General features: G+C 44.3%; 1 protein-coding gene across 7 annotated transcripts in view; it reads right to left on the reverse strand.

Annotated features, from left to right (window-relative positions):
- The window catches only part of Pde4b (phosphodiesterase 4B), a 526,060-nt gene that overhangs the window by 8,208 nt on the left and 495,087 nt on the right, over window positions 1-22,765 (reverse strand). For 6 of the 7 annotated variants that reach the window (XM_063258980.1, XM_063259006.1, XM_063258986.1 and 3 more), the window contains 5 exons: window positions 8,871-8,964; window positions 3,587-3,765; window positions 2,346-2,444; window positions 2,056-2,220; window positions 177-276 (listed from right to left, as the gene is read on the reverse strand). In XM_063258980.1, coding sequence (XP_063115050.1) covers window positions 177-276; window positions 2,056-2,220; window positions 2,346-2,444; window positions 3,587-3,765; window positions 8,871-8,964 — 637 coding nt within the window. Of the gene's footprint in view, window positions 1-176; window positions 277-2,055; window positions 2,221-2,345; window positions 2,445-3,586; window positions 3,766-8,870; window positions 8,965-9,584; window positions 9,831-22,765 lie in introns of those variants that run through there. The other variant, XM_003478828.5, reaches the window with a different exon arrangement.

Here is a 22,765-nt window from a genome sequence, read left to right on the forward strand (position 1 = left end):
AAACATTGCCTTGCCAGACTGGACACCACATCCAGGAAAGGCCTGAACAGTTTCAGTGGAATAGAAGGATGACCTCATTATTGCCCTTGTTATTATCCACAATGAAAACATTAGGAGGAAAAAAAATGCAGTGAGTCATACAATTATCCACGTGAATGTTCTGGTGGTGAACTCACTTGTGTTGATGAGGAACTGATTGGAGACTCCAGGGTGATCCACATCATGGATGGCAGCTGCAAAGATGGCGGCCAAGATTTCCAGATCCGTGAAGACAGCCTGCAGAGCAAGAGGAGCCCACTGAAGCCTGCATCCCAGGGCCTGTCCAGCTGGGTCCTCCATCAGAAAGGAGCCCGTTTCATTGTTGTCAGGGGAGGGGTTGATGAGTTGCATATAGCTCGGTGGATAATCTAATTGAGCATGGATTCACTTATCGCCATAAAGTCTCTGATGTGAAAGGGATGACATCTAGAGCTTGTGGCTACATCAGTCTGAGGTTTGGAAAGTCAGTAGCACAATGCTCTCGGTGTGTGCACGTGTGCATGTGTGCATGTGTGTGTGTGTGCATGTGTGTGCATGTGCGTGTGTGAGAACACCTGGTGTTTGTTCCTTGGACCAGTGTTGTGGCAGCATGGTGATTATGTAACACGAGCACACACAAGTCAGAGGAGCTTGTCAGACTGGCTCTGCTCTGAGATATGTACGGCAACCTTCCTATTCTGGTTGAGCAACTCAGAGAAAAAAAGCTAAGTTCCAGACTTGGAACAGAAGCTATCAATCATTTCCCGAAGCTAAATTTAGAGTATGGTCACAGTTTCCGTTCATTCATTCATTCATTCATTCATCCAGCACACATCCACAAGGGTTGCTACAGGCAGGGTTTCAGAACATTTTCTAACTCTTTGAGGCTCCATCATGAAGGCTTCTGGCCCCCACTCTAGGCAGAGTGATTGAAATCTAGTATTTATTAGCGACAAATTGCAGCTGATTCTAGGGCAGAAATTTTTTTCCTCATCCTCGGGTCCTTCAAATGCCAACTACCTCTTCCAGAAAGCCCATTTTCATGACTCTAGCACACATTACTGTATCCTTTGTCTAAAAGTTAATGACACTCATGGCCAATTTCTGGCCATACCACAGTCATCAATAACACCAGATGTGGTAAATAGTGTTGTTCACATGCATGGAACTCATAAAGAGAACGAAAACAATCCTGTTTCTTTCCTTCAGAGGATCAAGCATCCTTAGCTCTTCTCATTCCCCCAGTTTCTCCTAGATTTCTCTCAGAATTCAGGGAAGCCAAGCCACAGAACTGTGCAGAGTTTAAAATCAATTGTTCTTCACCTCCTGAATTGAGCTTGCCTGGGTGCCAGCATAGGACCAGGCTGGCCCCCCTGCAGTGGGCCAGCACATATGGGAATTACCTGGCCCCCACTGCCGCCTGCCAGTGAGAGCACGGCTAGACACACTGCCCAGGACACTGGTCCCTAACAGAGCATCAATCTGAAATGGAAGGGGTCACAGCTACCTCCTCAGGTCTTGACTGAGGCTCCATGGCACACTGCTGTTCCTTGTAACACTATGGATTCTGCTCTAGGGTTTCGGTTACTTTTCCTTTCACCTAAGAAATCTGCCTGCCAAGTTCCAAGCAAAGTAAGCCTAGGGATGTGTACTCCTAACAGGAGCAGGGCAAAGTCTTCTATGTTATATGCCTGTGAGGTTGCCCAGGGGATCTGGGATGCTGATGGGGAACTCACAGAGTTCATGCATGTAGTGTACAGACACTAATCAAGACATTTGTATTCCTTACTCAGAACACAGGGAAGAGTAAGGCACAGATACTGCTAATTAATAATTAAGTAATTTTTCAATTAGAAAAGACACAAAGGAAGGATTATTCTGGTATTAGAAAGTGAAGGAAGGAGACATGTTACTGTCTTTTCATAAATAACAAAACTGATGGGTACTACCCATAGTGAATGACGAATCGAATACTGGGACATGCACTGATCTTTAAAAGAGGATGAGCAGGGAGGGAGACAGAGTGAGAGCACTCACGTCCAGGGCTGGCGTGGAGAGGAGAACGTGGGTGGACTGGGCCACGTCGGCGGCGTGCAGGCTGTTGTGGTAGGCCACGTCCGAGTGGTAATGGTCCTCCAAGGTCATCATGTAGGTGATGAAGGTGTCAGAGGAGATTTTGAACGTCTTTAAGAGGTCTCTTTCCTGAGTAGTGTGATGGATTAGGGTCAGAGTAAGCAGGTGTTCAAGAGGCAAAGTTACAAAACCGAGCTGGCATGGAGGAAAAAGGAGCTGCCCACCGGGGTCACCGGCTTGGCCCGTTGGCTCACCTGGAAAATGGCATACATGATGCACGTGAGAGGCCGGTTGTGTGAGTATCCAGCCACATTGAAGATGTTCAGCCCCCACTTGTTCAAATCTTCCAGCTCCTGTGATCAAAAGCAGAGGAATTTAGGCATAACGGTCATGTTTACATTTGCTTTAATTTTCTTTTCTTTTTGGACACTGGTTGCCATATCATTGCAGCACTGATTTAGAGTATTTTTGTTGGATGACAGAACACAGAACTGTTTAGACCGAGGGAAAGACTCTTCGGGATAACTGCGTGTTTTTGTGTATCTTTCTCTCTTTTCAGAAAAGGGAAACTGCGCATCTATTTATAAGCTGAGTCGCTGACCTACATTTGCTATGCATCAGCATCAGCATCAGTCAGGGTTGCTTTCCAACGTGGCCACTTAAGGACCAGAGGGCAGCCTGGCTTCACTTCCCTGCCTCTCTCCTTGATGCTCCTTGCCCAACAGTGACAGCTAGAAAACAGAGTCAGAGGAAGCCCTCTGCCCTTTGGTTACTAATACTGAAGTCAGGTCAGAGGAGTTTGGGTGCTACCCCGTGCAGAAATGAACCCTGATGTCATGTGAAAGGCCATGAAGCATGCCAGTCATGAGTTATACCCTAGGGTTCCTGGGCCACAGTCAGACCTGGAAGAAGAATCATTCAGGCTTGTGCTATGGGATTTTTCTGAGATTTTCTGATGGAAGGCATAAGTTAGTAAGGGCCAGAGGCTTGGCCCACAGTTGAATCAACCTTGAGCTACTGGCAGCTTTTGGAAGGTTTCCCTGAAGGGTCACATAGTCAGTGCTAAGCCCTCCCTCCTCTGGCCAGGCTGCAGGGGCCTCAAAAGGCACCATGTACACCATTCAAGAACCTGGACGGTGGCTCCGTGACTTCCCCTATTCCTGGGTTTTAGGCTCAGGAGACCGTGTCATCTCTGTCTCTTTGTGCCTTCTCCAGCCCTCTCAGTCTCTGCAAATCTTCCTGCTGGCCCTTGGTAGATGGTCCCCAAAATGTCCCCAGGGTAAAATTGGAGCTGCCAATTCAGGACATAAAAGGGTCTATTTGATAGGGAAGAAGGATCTTCAGCCAGAAGCCTCAGCATGGACAAAGAAGCTCTGTCAGGTTCTGTATCATCAAATTTAAGGACAAAGCTAAGGGCCCCCGCTGCTGTGCTGTGGTCAGCAGGTGTAGGTGTGTTGCGTGGCACACCGGGCACAGGACCCCGGCTCCCACAAACCTTGGCCAGGTGATCTTCGTTTTCTGTGTTGACCCCGAAGCGGGAGATGCTCGTGTTGTTGAGGCTTGAGCTGTGCATCAGCTTCTTCACCCCACTAATCTGCGTCATCAGCTGCTGCTTCTTCTTTTTCTCTCTGTCTTTCTGGGTCGGGGAGGGGATCTCCACATCGTTCTGCTTGTCTGCAACACACAAAGGGGTGCGTTTTCAGCACAGATGTGACGACGAGTGTTCACCTAATGTCCCAAACAGCCCTACCCTGTGCAGTGGGTGTTTGATCTTGTAAAAGACCCTCGTGGCATGACCTCTCTGCATCTCTGGGGCAATGTTGCAAGTAGACAGGGGAAACAGTACTTACGATCACTAAGTATACTGAAGGCTGAAAGAGGCTAGAAACTTGTCCAAGGTGGGCAAAGTCAAGATCCAAGCCCAACACTCTTTTCTTGACATTAGTCAGGAAAACTATGTTCAAAATGGAAATCTAAGGGCCAGGGATTTAGCTCAGTGGCACAAGTGTCTGCCTGGCAGGCACAAGGTCGTGAGTTGGATCCCCAGTACCCAAAATGGAAATCAACACTTCCACATAATGCTTTTACTAAAGCGAATAATTTATATGCTTATATAACAAAAAAATATTCGTCAGCCAGTTAACCCGGGGTTAATAGCAATAAACTTCATGTTCGGCTCATTTTATTATGTTTTACATCTTTTTTTCTAATTTTAAAAACTCGTATGACTTTAGCTGGGTTTGGTTTAAATGGGAAAAATAAATGGCTCATATAATTTTCAGATAAGTACACTAAAACCTCAGTTTGTTGCCATTTGGAGTTTAGAGAAAGACGATACTTTCAGTTTTAGTTTAGGCTTCATGTCTATTAACTCCCCTTTTAACAATAAGGCCTCTGAGTTATAATAGGAATTACATTTACTAACATATTTATGCTCATTAAATATACATCTCACTTAATATTTTTAAAAATTTGTTACAACAAAGTAGCCACAGAGGTAACAGCAGTGAGAGTGTCTTTGTGCTAGTGGAAGCACTTTCCTTTACATGGGGCTGTGAGAAGCATGCCCGCCCTGTCTCACTTCCCAGGGAGATAGATGGCTCTGAGACCTCCAGAGGAACCCCCAACCCCCCCGCAAGACTAAATGACGCCCCGTAGATGCAGAGTTGAGGTCCCTCTCTCAAAAGCACCCACATCTATCTCCGCTTATTGCAGGGACAATCAGTCTAGAAATAACTTCTCCATTAGAAATGACATGCTTCCAGATGACATGTTCAGAAGGAGAGGATGAGACCATGCCTCGGTCATGTGCGGCCCCCGGGTCCTCTGCCTGCACAGCTCCTGTGGGGATTCACCACAGCAAGCCATGCCCCTCCCCATGCACCTTGTCACCTGGCTTCAGGGCTGCGGCAGGGCTGTCCTCATCTCTCTTACCCCTCTATGGTCTTTCCGTGCCCACCAGCCTTCAGCAGAAGGAGGAATTTTAATCATCTCAGCCCCTTTAGGGGTTTCTGGCCTAATCCTGTGCCAGAAGTACCCAGGAAAACTTTAAAAACTACAGCTTTGTGGGCCCCACCTGCTCTGCCCCTCTGAGTAGGAAAATTTACAAAGATTCCCCTGAGATTCGGATGATGACAACCAGGACAAGGAACCAGTGCTAATTCCATTCTCTCATTTTCAGATGAAGTCAGCAACTTGCTCAAGTTCAAAAGGCAGTGTATTTAACAAATATTTCTTTCGCAATTATTTTGTTCCAGGCAGTGATGTAATGCGCAGAATCTGGGCCTTGAGGGTTTCCTTAGAAGTCTCTTTCCTGCCTTTCCCGATCACGGCGGCTCACATCTGGCTAAAGAGGCAACGGTCAGGCGCCCCTGTGCCTCTGTGGGGAGACTCATCTTTTAAGGGGCTCCTGGCTTCCCCCCTTCATTTAATTAAAGCTCAATGCATTGTTGAGCTTGGAGTTCAGTTCACAGACACAGGACTGTATCTCCCTGTGCAAGCCCTGGACGGTGGCTGGTAGGCTTCCAGGTTCTGAATTTCCTCTGTTAAACGCTCAGCCAGCACACTGACGAAGTGGCCTGCGACAGGCTCAAAGTCACAAGGAACCCTTAGCAAATTTACACTGACAGGATCATCAGAACGCAGCGGGAGCAGTGGGCCAGTGCACAGCAAACCAGCACAGACAGCAAAACGCAAGTCACAGGCGGCCCCTGCTCAGGCATGCCTTAGGGTGCTGTTCTCCTTGCTAGGTCCAGCATCTTGTCAAAGGGAACATTCCCAAAACCTTTTCCTCACATCTTGGAAATCCTGTTCCAGATTTTCAGGTGCTTTTCTTTTTCTGTCTGTAAAAATACTACTGAAATTGCAATATAGCATGTAAAAAAAATTTTAAATGTCCTTTCCAATTACATCTTTCTCTATGACCCTGCTGTTACACACTCTGATTTATTTTCATGTCGGCCACCTGGAAGCCACCATCCTATCCACGGTACCTGTCAAGTGCCCAGATGGGTCTGCAGTCTATGCCTGCCTTTCCACCTGGCCACCTGGACCCCATCTCTTTAGGTGGGAACAACACAAGCTTCAGAGATCCCTGGATTAAGGGATTTCCTTCCTCCCTGGGTGACACACTTTAACCCGCAGTGATTTACTGAAATACTGCTTTTACGCTTATCTTAAACTCTAAGGTCAGCATCTTGATTTAAACTGCTGACTAGGATGGTTGACCCAAGTCTTTCCTGTTCCTAGAAACTGTTCATCAGTATTTTATATTTTAGACTCAACACTCTTGATGCCTAAAGACCTTTTTCTCCTCCCGCCAAATGATGTGCATATTACTTAAATGCCTTTAAATACGATTTTCTTCCATATATTCTGAACCCCTTTAGAAGTGGCAGGGTTTCTAAGTCTGGACATCAAGAAACTTAAGTCCTAGCGGTAGCTCAGAAATGCACTGGCCAAGTGACCTCGGTCAATTACTTTCTTCTCCAAGCCCTCAATTTTCTTTCCTTTAATGGGAGGAGTTTACACCCTGAGGACAGCATGGTCCTTCTGAGATCTGACAGTTCCTATAGAAGCCTGGACAGTCCTCCGAGAGCCTCAGCAGCTCATAAGATAGAGCCAAGAGTTCCAATTCCTGCCATTTGAAAATGTATATTTATTCAATTGTTTATTAAGATTATCAAATTGCAAGCCTGAGGCTCACCCCAGAGGGTCCAGGCTGCCAAGCATGTGTTAGTCAAGTTAAAAACTGGGCGCACGTCAGAATCTTAGACTCCAAACACAAACACATCACCAGTTGCTTCATCTGTAAAATGGGAGATCTCTTACACAGCTGTTTTCCTTTCCATATCTGTGTAAGAAGTTAAAAAATTCTCACATGTGGTGAGGTTTACCACATATATTCCAGCACACACACACACACACACACACACACACACACACACACACGCAAGTGCACACCATGCTCCAAATGCCAAGAGTGCACAAGAACTGGGATTCCAGTAGCCTTTCTCAACAATTTGTTCTACATAATCTAATCTTCAGAATAAGAAGAAGAAGCCAAAGAATGGGTCTTCTTTAAGATAGGTGCCTTAGTTGCAAGCAGAATACTCAAGTGTAGACATCTGTCTGTGGAGATTGCAAGTCTATATTATCTTATCAGCTTTCCTCCTTGATAGCCACTGTGGACAACCAAGATTAATTAGAACACTAAGGCACCCTTGTTGTCTCTGGTAAGTGGGTATCGGAAGAGACTGCAAACGCGAGGTCCTGGTTGCTTAGGGAAGGACCTAGAGACTTCCAGGCTCTTCTGTAGAGACAAATACTGGTATTTTAGAATGTAACCTCTAATGAAACAAAATGAATTTTTGCACTCACTGACTTTATCCTTCTCTACTGTTGTCAATAACCTGCACACATTCTTAAGACAGCCCCCAGCTTGTGAAATGCTTCCTGGAAGATTCCTATACTCAAAGGAACAAAGGAGGGGGGAGTACGGAGAAGAAAAGGACCATTGCTGAACATTTTCTGTTCCGCTAGACGCCAGCCACTTCTGGGACATAGGATGCAAGAAAAACTCCTCTTCTTTGTTCTCTGACAAAGGCTGCTGCAACTGCAGCTGGGGAAAAGCAGGCACCGCAGTGCTGAGCTGACTACAGAATCAATTAGGGAAGCACCCATGATCCTGGTCAGAGACCGCGGGTGGCCTAGGGACGCCAGGAGCTTCGTGCCAGGCTGCACAGCGAGCTTGCTGATTGATCTGCTGATAGCAGGAACTACTTTGGTGTTGGAGAAACAGGATTGATTCTTCAGAATCAAACCAGAAGAGGTGTGTGCTTCCCCCGCGTCAAGGCAAACGCCATTGATTTAAGGATATGGGGCTATGCCAAGACAAGAGGGTGTGAGTCTCCGCTGTAAGAATGGGTCATTTCCTTGGAAAGTGAAATTTTATAAACAGGCATAATTTAGCAGTTCACAGAATTGGAACCTAAATGCTGCTCATCCACACGGAAGTACCGAGGTGCAGGTTCTCTAGGTCTTATTCAATTAAAGGTGTCCCACTTGGTTCATTACATTACACAGTCAAGTTGCCTTTAAACCTGAGATTAGAAATCCCTAAGAGTCAAGCAAGATTCATGACAGTGGCAGAGGATCCTTCAAGCAAACCTTTGGTTCAGGGTCCTGGGTTAAGAATTAGCAATGTGAGCACAGAGGATACAACTAGTTAGACTCGGAAGACAATAATTTTGCTTAGTGAAGACCAAACCTTTTAAAGACATGAAAATTCTCCCTTCCCCCACTATTTATCTTTAAGAAATAACTTAGCAAAGCCATCGGTAAATGACTACCAAAGCTTATTCTCATGGAGTCACCTTAGCATCGGTGCTCTAGTATATTTCTTACAGAATATCCCACAGGAAACCTTTTCCCTAAAGCCCGGTCACTGGAAGACTGAAATAATATGCCACAGGAGCTAGGAGCCCTGGGGTGGCTGGCTCTGTCCCACTGTTTTGGAGGTCTTGGTGGAGAAGGCAGTGGGTGAAGTACCTCTGGTCATATAAATACAACTAGCCCATAATAACCTTCTGCCTTGAATAGGTTTCTAAAACATCATCTTACTGCTTGCTTTTTCTCTCAAAGATTACTTTCAGTTCTTATTTTAAATAGCTGTGCCTTGCTATGGCCCAAACTCATGTGGGATGCCCTTCAAGGTGTCCAGGAATTTCACCTTGAAAAAGCTCAGATATTTGATAGCTTTTGCCCAGTTAATATCTTACCTAAGAAAGTATTCGAAATGTATTCAGACACCTGGTTCCCAGACCGGCTCATCTCTGAGAGATGTGTCAGCTCCCGGTTCAGCATTCTTTTGAACTGTTTATGGAAAAAAAAAAAAAAAAAGAATTAGCCATCTTTAAAAACAGAAAAAATGATCTCTTTTGATGCTTCCAACTTTACTTTCTAGGAATCAGGAGATTGGAGAAGCAGATAGCATCAGATAGATGATATGGGTGCCACAGAACATACCATGCCCTTAATTTGATGCTATTCCAACATCATTTGATGAAACATTTCCTTAAACTTCTTTAGAATTGACACTTGATTTCTTTTGAAGATGCAAAGACAGGAAAAGGAATTTAAGAATCATTTTACTTGAAAAATGTAGCTATTGCAAAAACACAGTTATTGGTCCTTGACTTTGAACTTCAATTTGGATTGATAAGCTTTTCAGTGACAGTGATGCAGTGAAAAGTTAAAGGAAAAAGGAAAAAAAAAAGTCATCCTTTAAAAAACCATGAGTTGCATGAGAACAGGATTCAAACCCTTCCCAGGACACTTTAATACAATGGAATACAGCATGCTTTTATTCGCAATAAGAACCCCAGAGAGCTAAAGGAACGCACAAATTAAATCATTATCCATGTCTCCCACTTCACAGAAAATAAAGCTCACATGCCATCAGACACACACAGAACGCAATCAAAGGCACCCACCTTGATGTAACCCCAAGAGACAGATAACAAATAGTTTGCCTCGGGCATTTTGGAGGCTTTCTCAGCCACAATCCACAAATTCCTTTGAAAGAATTCAGTTTGGAGAGAGGGATCCCAAAATAGTCAGGGAAGCCCGGCAGATTCAGTGGTGAAATAACCAAGACTTAGCAAAGATAAAGCCTCCATAATCGATGGCATTTCCTAATGGAAACAAAGGCTTCGTCGCGCTCCCTCCATGCAGCCAGCAGCCTGAGCTCCGCTGGTCTCCTGGCAGAGCAGGAGAGTGAGATATGAGATCAGGTTGTGCAGGAGGAGCGCTGAGCCTTCCAAATGCGCCCAGCCGCTGCCTCCAAGCTCTCACCAATGATGAACAGCCCTAGTGGCCCCCCGGGCTTCCTGCCCAGGTTAGTCCTACTCCGCCAGCCTCTGCAGAGAGCAGCAATGCTGCGTCCAGCAGGGGAAACACAGCCATCTTTTAAAAAGGAGAAGACTGAGATGGAGGAAGCCCCATGAATATTTAAGGAAATTTGAAGTGCTGCCCTTCCCCCTCCCGGCAGGTACTTGTTAACCCTCTCCCTCCCTGCAGGCTTGGTCTCTGCAGATGCATGGACTGCCCAACCACTGCAATTCTGTCAGAGTGAGGGTGCTTCGGATCAGTTCCCTTTGTGGACGTTTTTTTAAAAAGTGACAAAGGTTAGCACTGAAGCTGTTTTCAGGAGAGGGAGGCTTCCAGTACATTTTTATTTTAACAGTGGCTTTCTGGGAGGGTTATTTGCCCACCATATTTAGCCTTCTTTTACAATGGAATGGATGCGGGTGGGGTTAATGTTTCATAAAGCAGCTCATTGGCGGTGTGCAATTTGCTGTGCTCCTAATATGCATTAACTCATGAATATGCACATTAAGGCTGCACTGGACAAATGGATCAAACTCATTTAAGCTTGGGATCTTGTGTCAGAAAACACAAGGTGCTGAATGAACGGTGAATGCTGTGGTGGGTTATGGGCGGCAGTGTCCAGGTGGTATTTTAGTGTTGTATCTCTCCTTCATGTGAGAAGTATTCAGGAGTTAAATCTGGTTTTATTTCACTCTCACAACCTAGCACAGGCTGAGAAGGTCACTCCTTTCCTGCAGCTGTTGCTCTTTTCTCCTCACCAGCACTGCAGCTCCGGCAAAAAAGACAATCTGTGAATGCCCCTGCAGTGGGATTCCCTGCCTGGCTCACCGCTCCCTCCCCTCTACTCCCCCAGCACTGCCTGGGAACAGAAGGGCCTTCACATGGGATTGGCTGACTTTCCTGAGGCGTCCCTTTCCAATGGGCATCCCGCATCCATCCGGGTATCCCAGCCCTGGGCTGTCCACCTCCTGCACCCAGAAACCTGGTCTTTCCAGGCAAAGCCAATGCAAACCAGCACTGCTGTTTGTGGACTCCCTGTATTCTGCATGGTCCTCACAAAGGCCCCATTGCCTTCTTTCTAGGGAACCCCACTCATGTACATGTGTGTTTTCCCACAGCCAGGCATCTCTGTCAATCATGTCAGCCAGGGTTACTCACCGCACATCTGTGCCATTGAGCCTCTTGCCAAATCTCATGCTAATCATTTTCTTTACAATCAAAATGCTTTATTCCAACCACCTTTCCGCCTCACTTTCACTGAAGACTCAGAACAGAAAAGTAGGTTTATATGCTCTGACTATCTGCTGAATTTTAGCAAAGACACAAAGCTTCTCTTGGACCACTGGAAAAAAATCCCATATTAAGCATAAAGATAGATGATTTGTCCTGTAATTTTTTTCTGTGTGCACCAGTCTTAGCCAAAGATAATCAAACAATTCCTTTTCTCATTCTCTTTCTTTCATTATCACTGAAATTCTTAGGGGTATTTTGGAGTCACTTTTGTACCATTGTGATAGTGACATTTATCATGTATTCAACAGACATTTGTTGAATGCCTAAAATGGGCAGGCCAAACAATGGAGACACAGCATTTAGACCATAAATGAGCCAACAAAACTCTTTGCACTAAAACAGCTGTCATTCTAGCAGACACAAACCTTTTAAGGCACAGGAGTGCCTTAAACTACAATAGTTTCCAGTTGGCAGGGGTGGGGACAGTTCTGTCAGCCATATCAGAGTTTAAGCAGAGAAGCCAGGGACAGGTAGAAATTGAACCAGAGTAGAAGAAGCAGTAATTTCCTCTTTCTTTTCATTCTAGGGTTCCTACTGTGGGAGGACCCAATGAGAGATGTCAAACAGTCCCAGCATGGAGACAGAGGCTGCAGGGTCAGACCACTCTCCTCTCCTCTCTTCTCCAGATGGGGTCGCTCTCCTGTTAAGTAGTTAACCAGTAAACACCATCTTCCTTACTTCCTTACTCCCACGCTTAAACAAATTCTCCCTAGGACCCTTTTGCCAAGGGCCTGGCATTGCCACCAGAAAACAAAGTCATCTTCAGACAACCCTAGGACACCCAGCATGATCAAGTACGCAAACAGAGGTCACTCAATGTCAGCAACCAACCCGGCCTTTTCCATGTTGCCTAGCAACAACTGTTGGTTTTCCTCCTGTTTGTAACCACACTGACTAAGGCAAGCATTGCTCTCATCAAAAAACACTTCTGAAGGGCCCACTCACGTTGGACTCTGTACAAAATAGGGGGAGGGGGGAGACGTGGCCCAGACGGGGAGTGTCTTCACATTCCGAGTGGGGTAGCATCCCATCAGAGCCATTAGGGCTGGCCTGTGGGAGCAGACACATCAAAGAACGGGACCCATGCCACATATGTTTGAGGCTAAGGCTGGGGAGCCAGCTATGCAGCCCTGGGCTGGTGGCATCTGACTGCCATATGGGGTCTTTCGTGGAGAGTCAGAAGCAGCTCTGAGACCATGGACCAACCACAACTTTCATCCCATTTCTCGGAGGGCCTTGTGAGGTCACCTTACCTCTTCTGTGTGATAGAAGTGAAGGTGACTCATGATCTCAGAGCCTCAGCCTCTCAGCCCTAACCTTTCATGATTCTATGATAAGCTTTGTGTCAGCTTCCTCCAGTTTGGGGAAATTATTTACCAGTAACCAATACTTCTCCGAAAATAAAACCTACCTCTAGAGTACTGAGAAAAAGAGCAGTGTCAGAAATGCTTCTGTCGGTAGGAATAAGTCACCAGCAAAGGAAGAAAGGGGTTAGTGTGAAGGATTTTACAGTCTGAGACTTTGGGAGGCTCCTTGTCTATTTATCAAGTTAAGGGGGTTTAGTCCAGATAGGACGTTACGACAGGTCCTGATTAAACTGTGTTCCAAAGAGTTATGAGACGGAAAGAGACTGGACAATATTTATTCCATCAGATGCAGTCAGGAAAGCCACAAACAAAAGCTCACTATTTCAAAAATAAATGGGTCTCCAGCGTCTGATGTACACAGATCTTACTTTTCTTTAAGAATCTGTCTTCACAAGAAAACCCTGTTAGAGCTTACCTAGAAACGATGTCCCGGAGGCACAGCCAGAGCTCCTTTTCAAAACAGATGAGCAAGGTTTATGAATGAACCCTTATGACCCAAATCCCACCAGTGCCTCCCAAAACCTCCCGTGCTGGACTTACAAATGCTGCTTGAAAAAAGTACATTTAGTTTTTGCAAAAGGATGAAAGTACCGTTTTCTCTTATAAGTGACTGAATACTATTTACCTGTAATATGTCTCTTCTACAAAGTCATCTGTGATGTTTTAAATAGGCTTCCTTTACAAGTCAGAAATGACTGAACAGATACAGTAAGCTGAAAATCAGTTACACTTGGCAGGACCACCCTATTTGATGCTCCGTTTTTTCTTTAGTTTCAGGCTGTCCATGGAAATTTGTGGCTCCTGAGCCAATTTCTCTGAAGGGTCAGAACAGTATAACTTTCTAGGCTTCTCTTCAGAGCACTAGTTAAAGGCTGTAGGAAGATCCACAGAGAAGCTGCGCTTGTCCTGATAATTAGGCACGGATCTTTACAAATCTGGAATTTGGTGCTTTTGTATTTCTATGGACTAAGCAGTTGGTGGGGGGGGGGCAGATAATATAAGGGTCCAGTATCAAACCCACAGAAGAGCCAGGGCGAATCCAAAGTGATCAGACGCAGCCTATCCTAGACTAGCTAACACGGCAGGCAGTGCCCTCTCATTGATAACCTCTTGAAGTCGGGAGGAGAAGACTGTAAGGACCGGGAAGAAGGTGCCAAAGAGAGGAAGACAGCCTGGTGGTGACTCCTGTGGGTGGCCCGTCTACGTAGGAGCCCAGCTGTGAGGCAGGCGCCTCATTGTGTGGGATCTTCCTGTTTTTGCAGTGAGAAACAACTGCCGAAATCATTAAAGTCACAATGACTTTATTAGGGACTAACTTTTGACTCACAATTTATACTTTGTTAGTCATGACTTTGTAAGAATTCCCTGGCAGCAGGAAAGCAAATGGGTTGAAAATTACCCCCAAATCACAAAACGCTGGTAGTGGCAGAAATAGGTTGAAACTGGTGGTGCAGGTCCTGAGAAAGGGTTGCAAGCAGAACTTGTCTCTCTCTCCACTCTGCTGCTCCCTGAGCCAGATGAACTCCCTGACACCTCTGTACTTCAGCTATGGGTTCAGTTTCTTTAGCTGCCCAATGGCTAATTTCTGAGGTCTCGTATGATTTTAAAAAAATTGTATCTTTCACGGGACGACATGAAGTCTAAAGAAATGGACTTTAAATCATAAAAGCCTGCACTTTCTTTTGCAAATTTGACTTAAAATATAGAAGACCTAAGTAAGGTCTTGGAGATGATTAGGAAGACTCTGCCTCAGAAAAAGTAGACAAAAGTAGGGTAATGCAGCTCAGGGTAGAGTAGCCCTAGGTTTGGTCCCCAGTACCACAATGAAAACAAAAGAATTTAAAGAAATATGGAACACGGAGACAGTACACTTTCTCCAAAACCTTTAATGAAACTCGAAATGCCAAGCAAGTCGGGTTATCCGATACTGGGTATCTCATCTCTTCCCTCCTTTCTGCCTTCCCTCTAAGTTTTGTCGTAACGACAGCTTTCCCTTGTTTGAAGGGCAGGTAAAATAGGTAGGCAGCCAGGTAAAAAAGGAGTAAAGGCCATGCCATCGCTGGCTAACAGGGACTCAGCCAGGACCTGGGGGTCCAAAAGGAGCCGGAGCTCCGGCAAACACCAGGGGCGTGGCCAGACAGCACCCACTGGCCAGCCCGGAAGGAAACTCTTTCATGCCCATCATTGCTGAGAGGCTGCTCTTCACAACTGCCCAGCGATGCAGTGACCACAATAAATAATGAAAAGCAACATGAGTATCTTTACCATCTTTCTGCAGTAAAATATTGGCATTCATGGTGAGATGAAGGTGGAATGAATCCTACTTACTGGGTAGAGGATGGGCATTTGCTCAAGGGAGGTATGCAAAGCATACTTGGAACAGATCTGCAGGCTCTTAGTTCAGAGAACTGGGAACAATTAAAAAACTGAAGACAACTGCTCTCCATCTTGAGATTAGGTCCTGATTAATGCTCAAAATCTTTAGCTCCCTCTTTCTTTCTTTCTTTCTTTCTTTCTTTCTTTCTTTCTCTCTCTCTTTCCTTTACTACCCATTTTTCTTAGAACTTCTGAGATCATTTCAAGAAGAAACATACACACATTAGCAGAACCCTAAAATAGGAGTTTTTTTGGCCATCGCAATTCCCATAAGAATGTTGATAGCAAAGCTCCGCAACCTAGTGCTTCTGGAACTCTGGAAGTAGTGGCAGTGACCCAACTGAACAGCCAATGACACCTAGCAGAAACTGTGTAAAGCCTCATACATTTGCTGCACCTCATACTTGACAAACTGTCTAATATTCATTACATTTACATATTCTATACTTCGTATTATGTATCACATATTGTATGTATTCTACATACTTCACAACATATAATATAGAGAAAGCAAAATATATAGAATTTCCACATAAGTAGGGTCGTCAGACTTAGCAAGTGAAAAATCATGACACTCAGTTAGATTCAAAATTCAAATTAATTTTTTTTCATTACTGGAGATCACACTGAGATACATCTACAGCCCATTTTTTACACATCTTGAGATAGAGACTCACGAGGTTATTAAACTTCCCAGACCAGACTCTAACTTGTGATCCTCCTGCCTCAGCCTCTCATAGTGCTGGGATTGCAGGGCTGTGTTGCCATGCTCAGCAAAAAAAAATTTTAGTGTAAGTATGTTACAGATATTACACATCCAATTATTCAAAGATCAAGCCAGATGTGGTGGTGCATGCCTGTAATCCCAACACTTGGGAGGCTGAGGCAGGAGAATTGCTGTAAGTTTGAGGTCAGTTTGGGCTATGAGGCCATTCGGGCTGCAAAACAAGCCTGAACTGCACAATAAAACCGTGTCTCAAAAAGACAAAAAAGAAAAAAAAAATCCAGAGAGATTCAAAGATCTACACTCATCAGAATGTGTCAAGTTTAGAGGCATTACATAGTATTTTTAGATAATTAAAATTTCAGACTTGTTTCAACAAAAGCTTTTCATTCTGAGAAGCTCAAGGTCCGCATCAGCTCCTGGCCCCTGACCAGACAATCTTGCTGACATCACTACTTCCTGTTAAGTCGTCTGTTAACAGAAAGTGCAAAAGGCGGTATTTTGGCAGAGTTCGAGAGGGGCATGGTAAATACAACAGGGGCCCTTTCAAGCGGTGGCCGATGTCATGGCAGCAACTGAGAAAAATCAAACAATCAAAGCACATCCTTCATCACGCTTCTGTCCTCCATCCGCGCCTTCTCCGTGGTTTCTGTGTAGATCTAATGGCCAACGTTCACAGCAGGCTTCAGAGTGAGCCCCAGGCTGCAGGGCATGCATGATACTCCCAGAACTTTCTGCCTCCAGAATCACACCTGACCCATGTGCCGTGGAGCCCAGAGTCCTCTCCTGACCAGTGGGAACTTAGACCTGTGCTTCAGGACCTTTGCATCTGTTCTACAATCAATTGCACAAACAGGAAACCTTCGCCCACATAGACTTACTTTAGTTTTCATAACCTATAAATATTGGCCATGATTTTTTGTAAGAGCTGATTTCCATTTTCAGTCTACAGCATCTCTTGGGCTGCTTTAAACTCTGCTTAATAAAAATTCCCAATGTGTTTACACTTACAAAAATCTACCCTAGCTTGTATTTGAAATTACGGTACCCCTCCACGCTCTTAAGGGGAACATGTGACGTGCAGGGTTTTAAATATTAATTGCATTAATTTGCATACAGGGTGTTTAATATTAATTCTATTGATTTTAAGTGGTGACTTGCACATACTCCTTCAAAAGGACAAATAAAAAGACAAGGGGGAGGCTTCAGAATTGCCTCAGGTCAGTGTTTTCTCAGGGCGTGGACGGCCCACTGCAGCAGCAATTTTCAAGGTCAAATCTGAGGCCTTTCGTACACATAAATGAAATTCATAGGCTACACCAGCCTGTCCTTTCCTTTCCCGAAAGCCCTCTCTTCCCTGCTTTAGTGTTTTGGTAACCTCCATGCTAGATGTACATGCATGCAAACGGAGCAGAATCTGTCACAGGTTGGTGGTTTGAACAGACCTGTAAATCATAAACAATGAAAACAGCAACCTCACAAAACTTTATTCTGTGAACAGAGACTGTGAAGCTTGCTCTGCAGTTTGATTTGCCTACTATAGCCCACCGTAACTAAGAGTAGATAGATGTGTGCGTTGCACGCTCCATACCACACAAGGTACAGGTTTATTAGGACCGTGGCAGCCACAGCGGCTATGAATGGTCGGGTTGTGGGGACAGATATGCTGGGGCTGACCACACATCGCAGCACTACGGCACAGGTGCAGCTGAGTCTCAACCCATCTGGGTCTGTAACTTAGCCCAGGTCAATGAGATCTCAGAGACCGAGCTTTCCAGTCATTAAAGCGGGAAAACTAGAAATTATCTTTGTAAGGTTGGTCAGGTGTTTTGAGACCTTCTGGGTACTCTTTACTTCACAAGGTTTGGACCGGAAGTGAGATTTCATCTCTGAATTTTACAAGAATCTGAGCTCATGGTAATGTTCTCACCTTGCATTTGTTTGTGGATGGAGGCTTCCGTTGGTCCTTTGGCACTTTAATGCTTTGCATGTTGACAGTCGCTTATATAATAATTAACCAGAGAATTCCCATAGTACGTCGCTACAGGTGTGATGTGGGGCTGTGTCATAGAGATTATGTGACACATGGCTTACTCATAGGAGTGCAGGCTTGATGGTTGACATTTAGATTATTCACCAGTCTAAGGAGTGTAAAACCAGCATGGCCAGGAGAGCTGAAATGCGTCAGATCAAAACCATAACCCGAAAGGGGCTGTGACTGTTGGGGCCACACCATGAGGAAAGAATACTGGAATCAGGACCTCTGGCCATGCTTGCCTCCTTGGTGTAGCCAGTTATTTCAAACCGAGAGATTTTTAGGACTCTAGGTATCGGCCAAGGCCATGGCTAACCAGATCGCCTGGCATAGGGAGAATTGCACCAAGGATGTGTTTTTGGTCAGATTTTCGCAGGGGAAATTAATCCCATCCCGTGGAAGGGATGTGGATGGATTGGACATGCAGTGGGGTAAGAGGTGCATCCCCAGTGAGCTAGCAATGGAGAATAGAGCCCTGTATCCCCTGGTGCATAACCATCCCCGCCCATCAACACACATCCCTACCCTTTGGGAGAAATGCAAGGAATTGTTGTGAACCAGATAGGGGCTTTCTCATCCAGCTTAATAATTAAAAAAACATGGAATTAGGTGCAGCAAGTACCTCTGCTGCACAACAGAGAAGAGGATTGCTGGGTTCTAGTGGATTTGCTACTCCTAACATATTCGGTTCTCGACAAATTAGATTAAGTTTCTGAACCTCACGCAGTGTTCACAGAGATACTTATTTAACTGCCTGCCATGTACCTAGGGCTGATCTCAAAGCTGAGGGTACAATGTGAACATGATAGACACACTATAAAGTCCCATGGTAGATAATATAAAGTCTCTCCTAAGTTCATATTCTCATGAGTAAAAGCCACGCTTACGACTGAAAACAAAACCCATAAATTGTTATGCCAGCAAACTGCTTAGATGAGTAATTAGAGGAGATTCCCCCGAAAAGATAACATCTAAACTGAGGTCTGAAAAAACATGAGAAGGAGCCAGGGCTGACATCCAGCTTCCAAATTCTGTGATTATACGTTTTGTTAACAGGAAACAAGGACACAGTGATTACCTTGCCATTTCTCTTTACCTTTAATTTTCAAATCATTGAACCTCAAGAAAAAGAGAGGAATATTTGACCATAAGCCTCAAGATTTGCTGAAGGATTTGCACAATTATTTTCTTTCTTTTTCTTTTGTTGGTGGTAAGGATTGAATGCAAAGGCTTTGCACTGAGTTGCAACTCTGGCCTTTTTTTTTCTTTTTTTAATGTTTTATTTTGAGACAGGCTAAGTGGCCATATTGCCTGGGCAGGGTTTGAACTTGACATCCTCCTGCCTCAGCCTCCTAGAGAGCTGGGAATCCAGGCCTGCACCAGCACAGCCGGTGCAGCTCTCTGCCTTGAATATTGGTTTTGCTTCTGCCCATGGGATCTAATGAGATCCACACATGGTGAGTGTCCACAAGAACACAGGCCAACGTCCATGGACATAGACTGCCCTGGTTCCACAGGGAGCTGTGAGAGCAAACGAGCTGTAAATGAGGAAATGGACCTTGAAGTCAGCATTTCCTTGCCACCAAGGTCGCTGCAGGCAGATTGGGAGTTTTCTGGGAAATGAAGTCTGGTTCACACACTTAGATTGGAAAAGCAGTGACCGAAACAGAAAAAAAAAAAAAAAAATCTCTCCTGAATATCTATGTATCATAAAAGAGCTGGTATTTTACTCTCTTAAATGCAACATACTTATTCTTTTTTACAGAGAGACTTTACCCTGCCCATTGGTTTATGTTTTTATTTTTGGCAAAAGTGTTGATTTTAACAAAGTGCTTATTAAGGGTCCTCAAAACCCTTCTTTAAAAAATCAGTACGTAGCTTCTTCCAGTTGGTGACTTTTACTATCTAAGACATATAACGCATTGGACAATCACCTTAAGAGTTTTAATACTCCAAAGAGAACTATGAGTACAGTAGGACTTTGAACTAAGTCCAGTGAAAATAAATTCTCTGAATTTAAATGATGGTGACTCTTAAATTTAAAAAATAATAATACAGGTAGATCTAGAGATATCCTCAAGGAAGCACCCAGGTAATATGTAAGAAACATGCAAATCGACTTTGTGCAACCGGATACCAAGTGTTAAAACACAGCAGGGAAAATCCGTTGGCAGCTCACCGGCAAACATGCACGCTGCGTCAGTCAACACAGATGTATCTCAATCATCTGATTCAGTCACAGGAGGGAGCCAGGGCAGGCGGGGAGGCCGGACGTGGAGGGCCCTGCACCCTTCCAGCTGGGTAAATGGGTGGCACCTGGCTGGGTGGTTCCACCGTGGTCTACGAGTGGGATATCTGGAGCTGTGACCCATCTCATGCGTGCCCTGCTGGATGTCTCTAACTTCTCCTAATCAAAAGGAACTGGTACATCCCTGCTCGATAGGCTAACGTGCTCCAAATGTGAAACTTTTTGGAAGTGCTAAAAGGATTTTCATCTTCAGCACTGCACTGTGCTGCTGGGGGAGGGAGGTGGGTGGGTGTTATTCCCACTGCCTGTCCCAGTAAGAGGTGGAAGCAGGGCGATCTACCAAACCTGTCTACACCAGCAAACTCCTAGTTAGAATTGCATGATTTTCTAAAATAAAATACATCAAAAATCAACTGCAGTGCAAGGTCTGGAGTTCGAGTTCTGACACACACAAAAAAATCAACTGTTACTAACAGACAAAAGCTTTGCTTTGCTGCTCATGGCCTTCCTTACAGTGAGGCAGGAACTGAGCTCTGATGTATTGAGGCTTGTAGCCTGGTACTATCCAAGTCTGAACATTTCGAGACATGATGTCAGTTCTTGAGAGCTTGTACTCTAGAGCAGACAAAGGGACTATCCCAGATAACTAAAATGCTAGCCGTGATGTCTCCTGATAAAATGGGTAAGAGGATGGGCAGTAAAAATCTGATAAGGCTACAGAAGAAAGAATTTCAAAACAGAAAGCCAAGAAAGAAGGCGCACAACAAGAAAGTTCATAGATTGGGGCCAACTACATGTCTGGGTCAAGGGAAAGCTTTCTAGGCAATGAAATTACAAAAGTGATATAAAGATCTATATTTCTTCATTCTCAAGTGATAGAACTCTGAGCTTTAAACCTTTGTTTTCAGTAGGATTCTGACATGAGGGTGAGAGGAAGGTGAAAGGCCACTCTGCGACCAATAGGAACTGCTAAATTTTAGGCTGTGAGCTTTCCTTGTGTCTCTTCCTCTTACCCTAGAATAATTATTCTGGCTCTTACGTGCTCTTTTTTTCCTCCAAGTGGAATCTGCTTTCAAATATTTAAGCTTTTTAAACTCAAATCTTGTATATCTTATTCCAACAGCCAAAACACCAAACTTGCTTATTCAAGAATTAGGACTTTTCTTCTCATTTCCGAGAGTACTTGCTGAGACATTTTGCTTTTTTTTTTTTTTTTTCCTATTTTACAATATAAATAGTGACTAGAAATGAGGTGTCAGGATGTCAAGGATCTTTCAGGCATGAAATAGTTTCCTTTCCTAAGCATTATACCAACACAATCCACTTTCCCCAAGTCATCTTCATGATTTTTCTGCATCTTGTCATTTTAAAAAATTAGATTAATGGACCACTATACATATTTTGTAGCAAAATATTTGAGGAACCTAGCAGAGACCTAAATTCTAAACAAATACTAAAACTCATCTTCAGCTGCCTAAATACATCAAAGCATGTCTCTGCACTGCAAATGAGATGTACTTGATTTAAAATTCTTACAAGTCATTAACTACATTGATATTGTTTCTTAACCAGTAGCTGCCTGGGGGGATTGTGATATGTCTCAAGCATCAAGAAACCAGTGGGGCCTTGAGAACTTTACACTGGGCCTTCGGGCAGAACCCATCAGGGTTTAGGCGAGGGTCCGACTGGATTCCCATCTCGATTTTATGGCCTTGATATATGGTAGAAAGAATTCAAAGGCTGGAGTACTTTTATACCAGTCAGTAAAAATCCTAGTCTCATCTTTAGATTCAGAGAGAGGAAAGGAGAAATAGAAAGAAGTTAAGGGCACTTACTCAAACCACAGGACATTTTTACTACTAAAACTCTGGCAGTAGGGTTCGTGAGAAAGGAAGCAAGGAACAAAAGCTTCAGAAATCTTCCTGGCCTTTCACTCACGAGTGCCATTTGTAAGAGGATCTCACCCAATTTAAGAAAATAACAAGCAAGAGGTTCAAGTTATGGTGATGACACGTTGGAAACATTATTGCAAATGGGTAAGTTATTAACGTATACTTTTTCATGGCTAATGTCACATAGACATTACATATCAGTAATGGAAATGAATATGAAGAGATAGGATCATGTTTTGGGCTGAAAACACTGGAAAAAGTGATCTATAGGGCATCATTTTAATGAATGCTAAAAATAAGAATCTCTGTTGCCTTTGTATGATGAGATTTTTTCTAATAGTTTACGATTTTTTTTTAACTCCGAAAATAAAATAATAAAAAGTGGAGAAAACCAAGGAGAGCAGGAACGTTTAAAGTAACTCATTCCAACTATTTCCTCTCTCATTTTGATCATCAAATTTTAAGTATTCTTAAACTGTCCTCTCTACCTGAAGTATTTACGACATGGATAGCTTTACTCAAGAAAGGAACACGGAGGATAAGAAGCTTGAAAATCGACCGATTCTAACAAGAAAGTGAGCCATGCCTCTCCTAAGTGTCAGCGGGCTTTGCTGAAGGTGGATTGATGATCAGACCTGGCTCTCAGAGCCGCAGTCCCACGAGTTACCCTGCTGAGTTCTACAGCCTTCACACCGTCCGTCATACAATTGCTTCTCTGTGAGCGGTGCTTCAGATTTTACAAAGTTCTTTGGAATGCACTGAATATTTAATCCCTACATTTTATGAGCGAGAAAATGCACACTTCACTTTTCTTATCCCTACCATCACTTCCAGTGGTAATACTGAAGG

The sequence above is a fragment of the Cavia porcellus genome, unplaced genomic scaffold, assembly GCF_034190915.1.
Source record: "Cavia porcellus strain 051 isolate PalLab524CR breed Dunkin Hartley unplaced genomic scaffold, mCavPor4.1 scaffold_1, whole genome shotgun sequence".
NCBI lineage: Eukaryota > Metazoa > Chordata > Mammalia > Rodentia > Caviidae > Cavia > Cavia porcellus.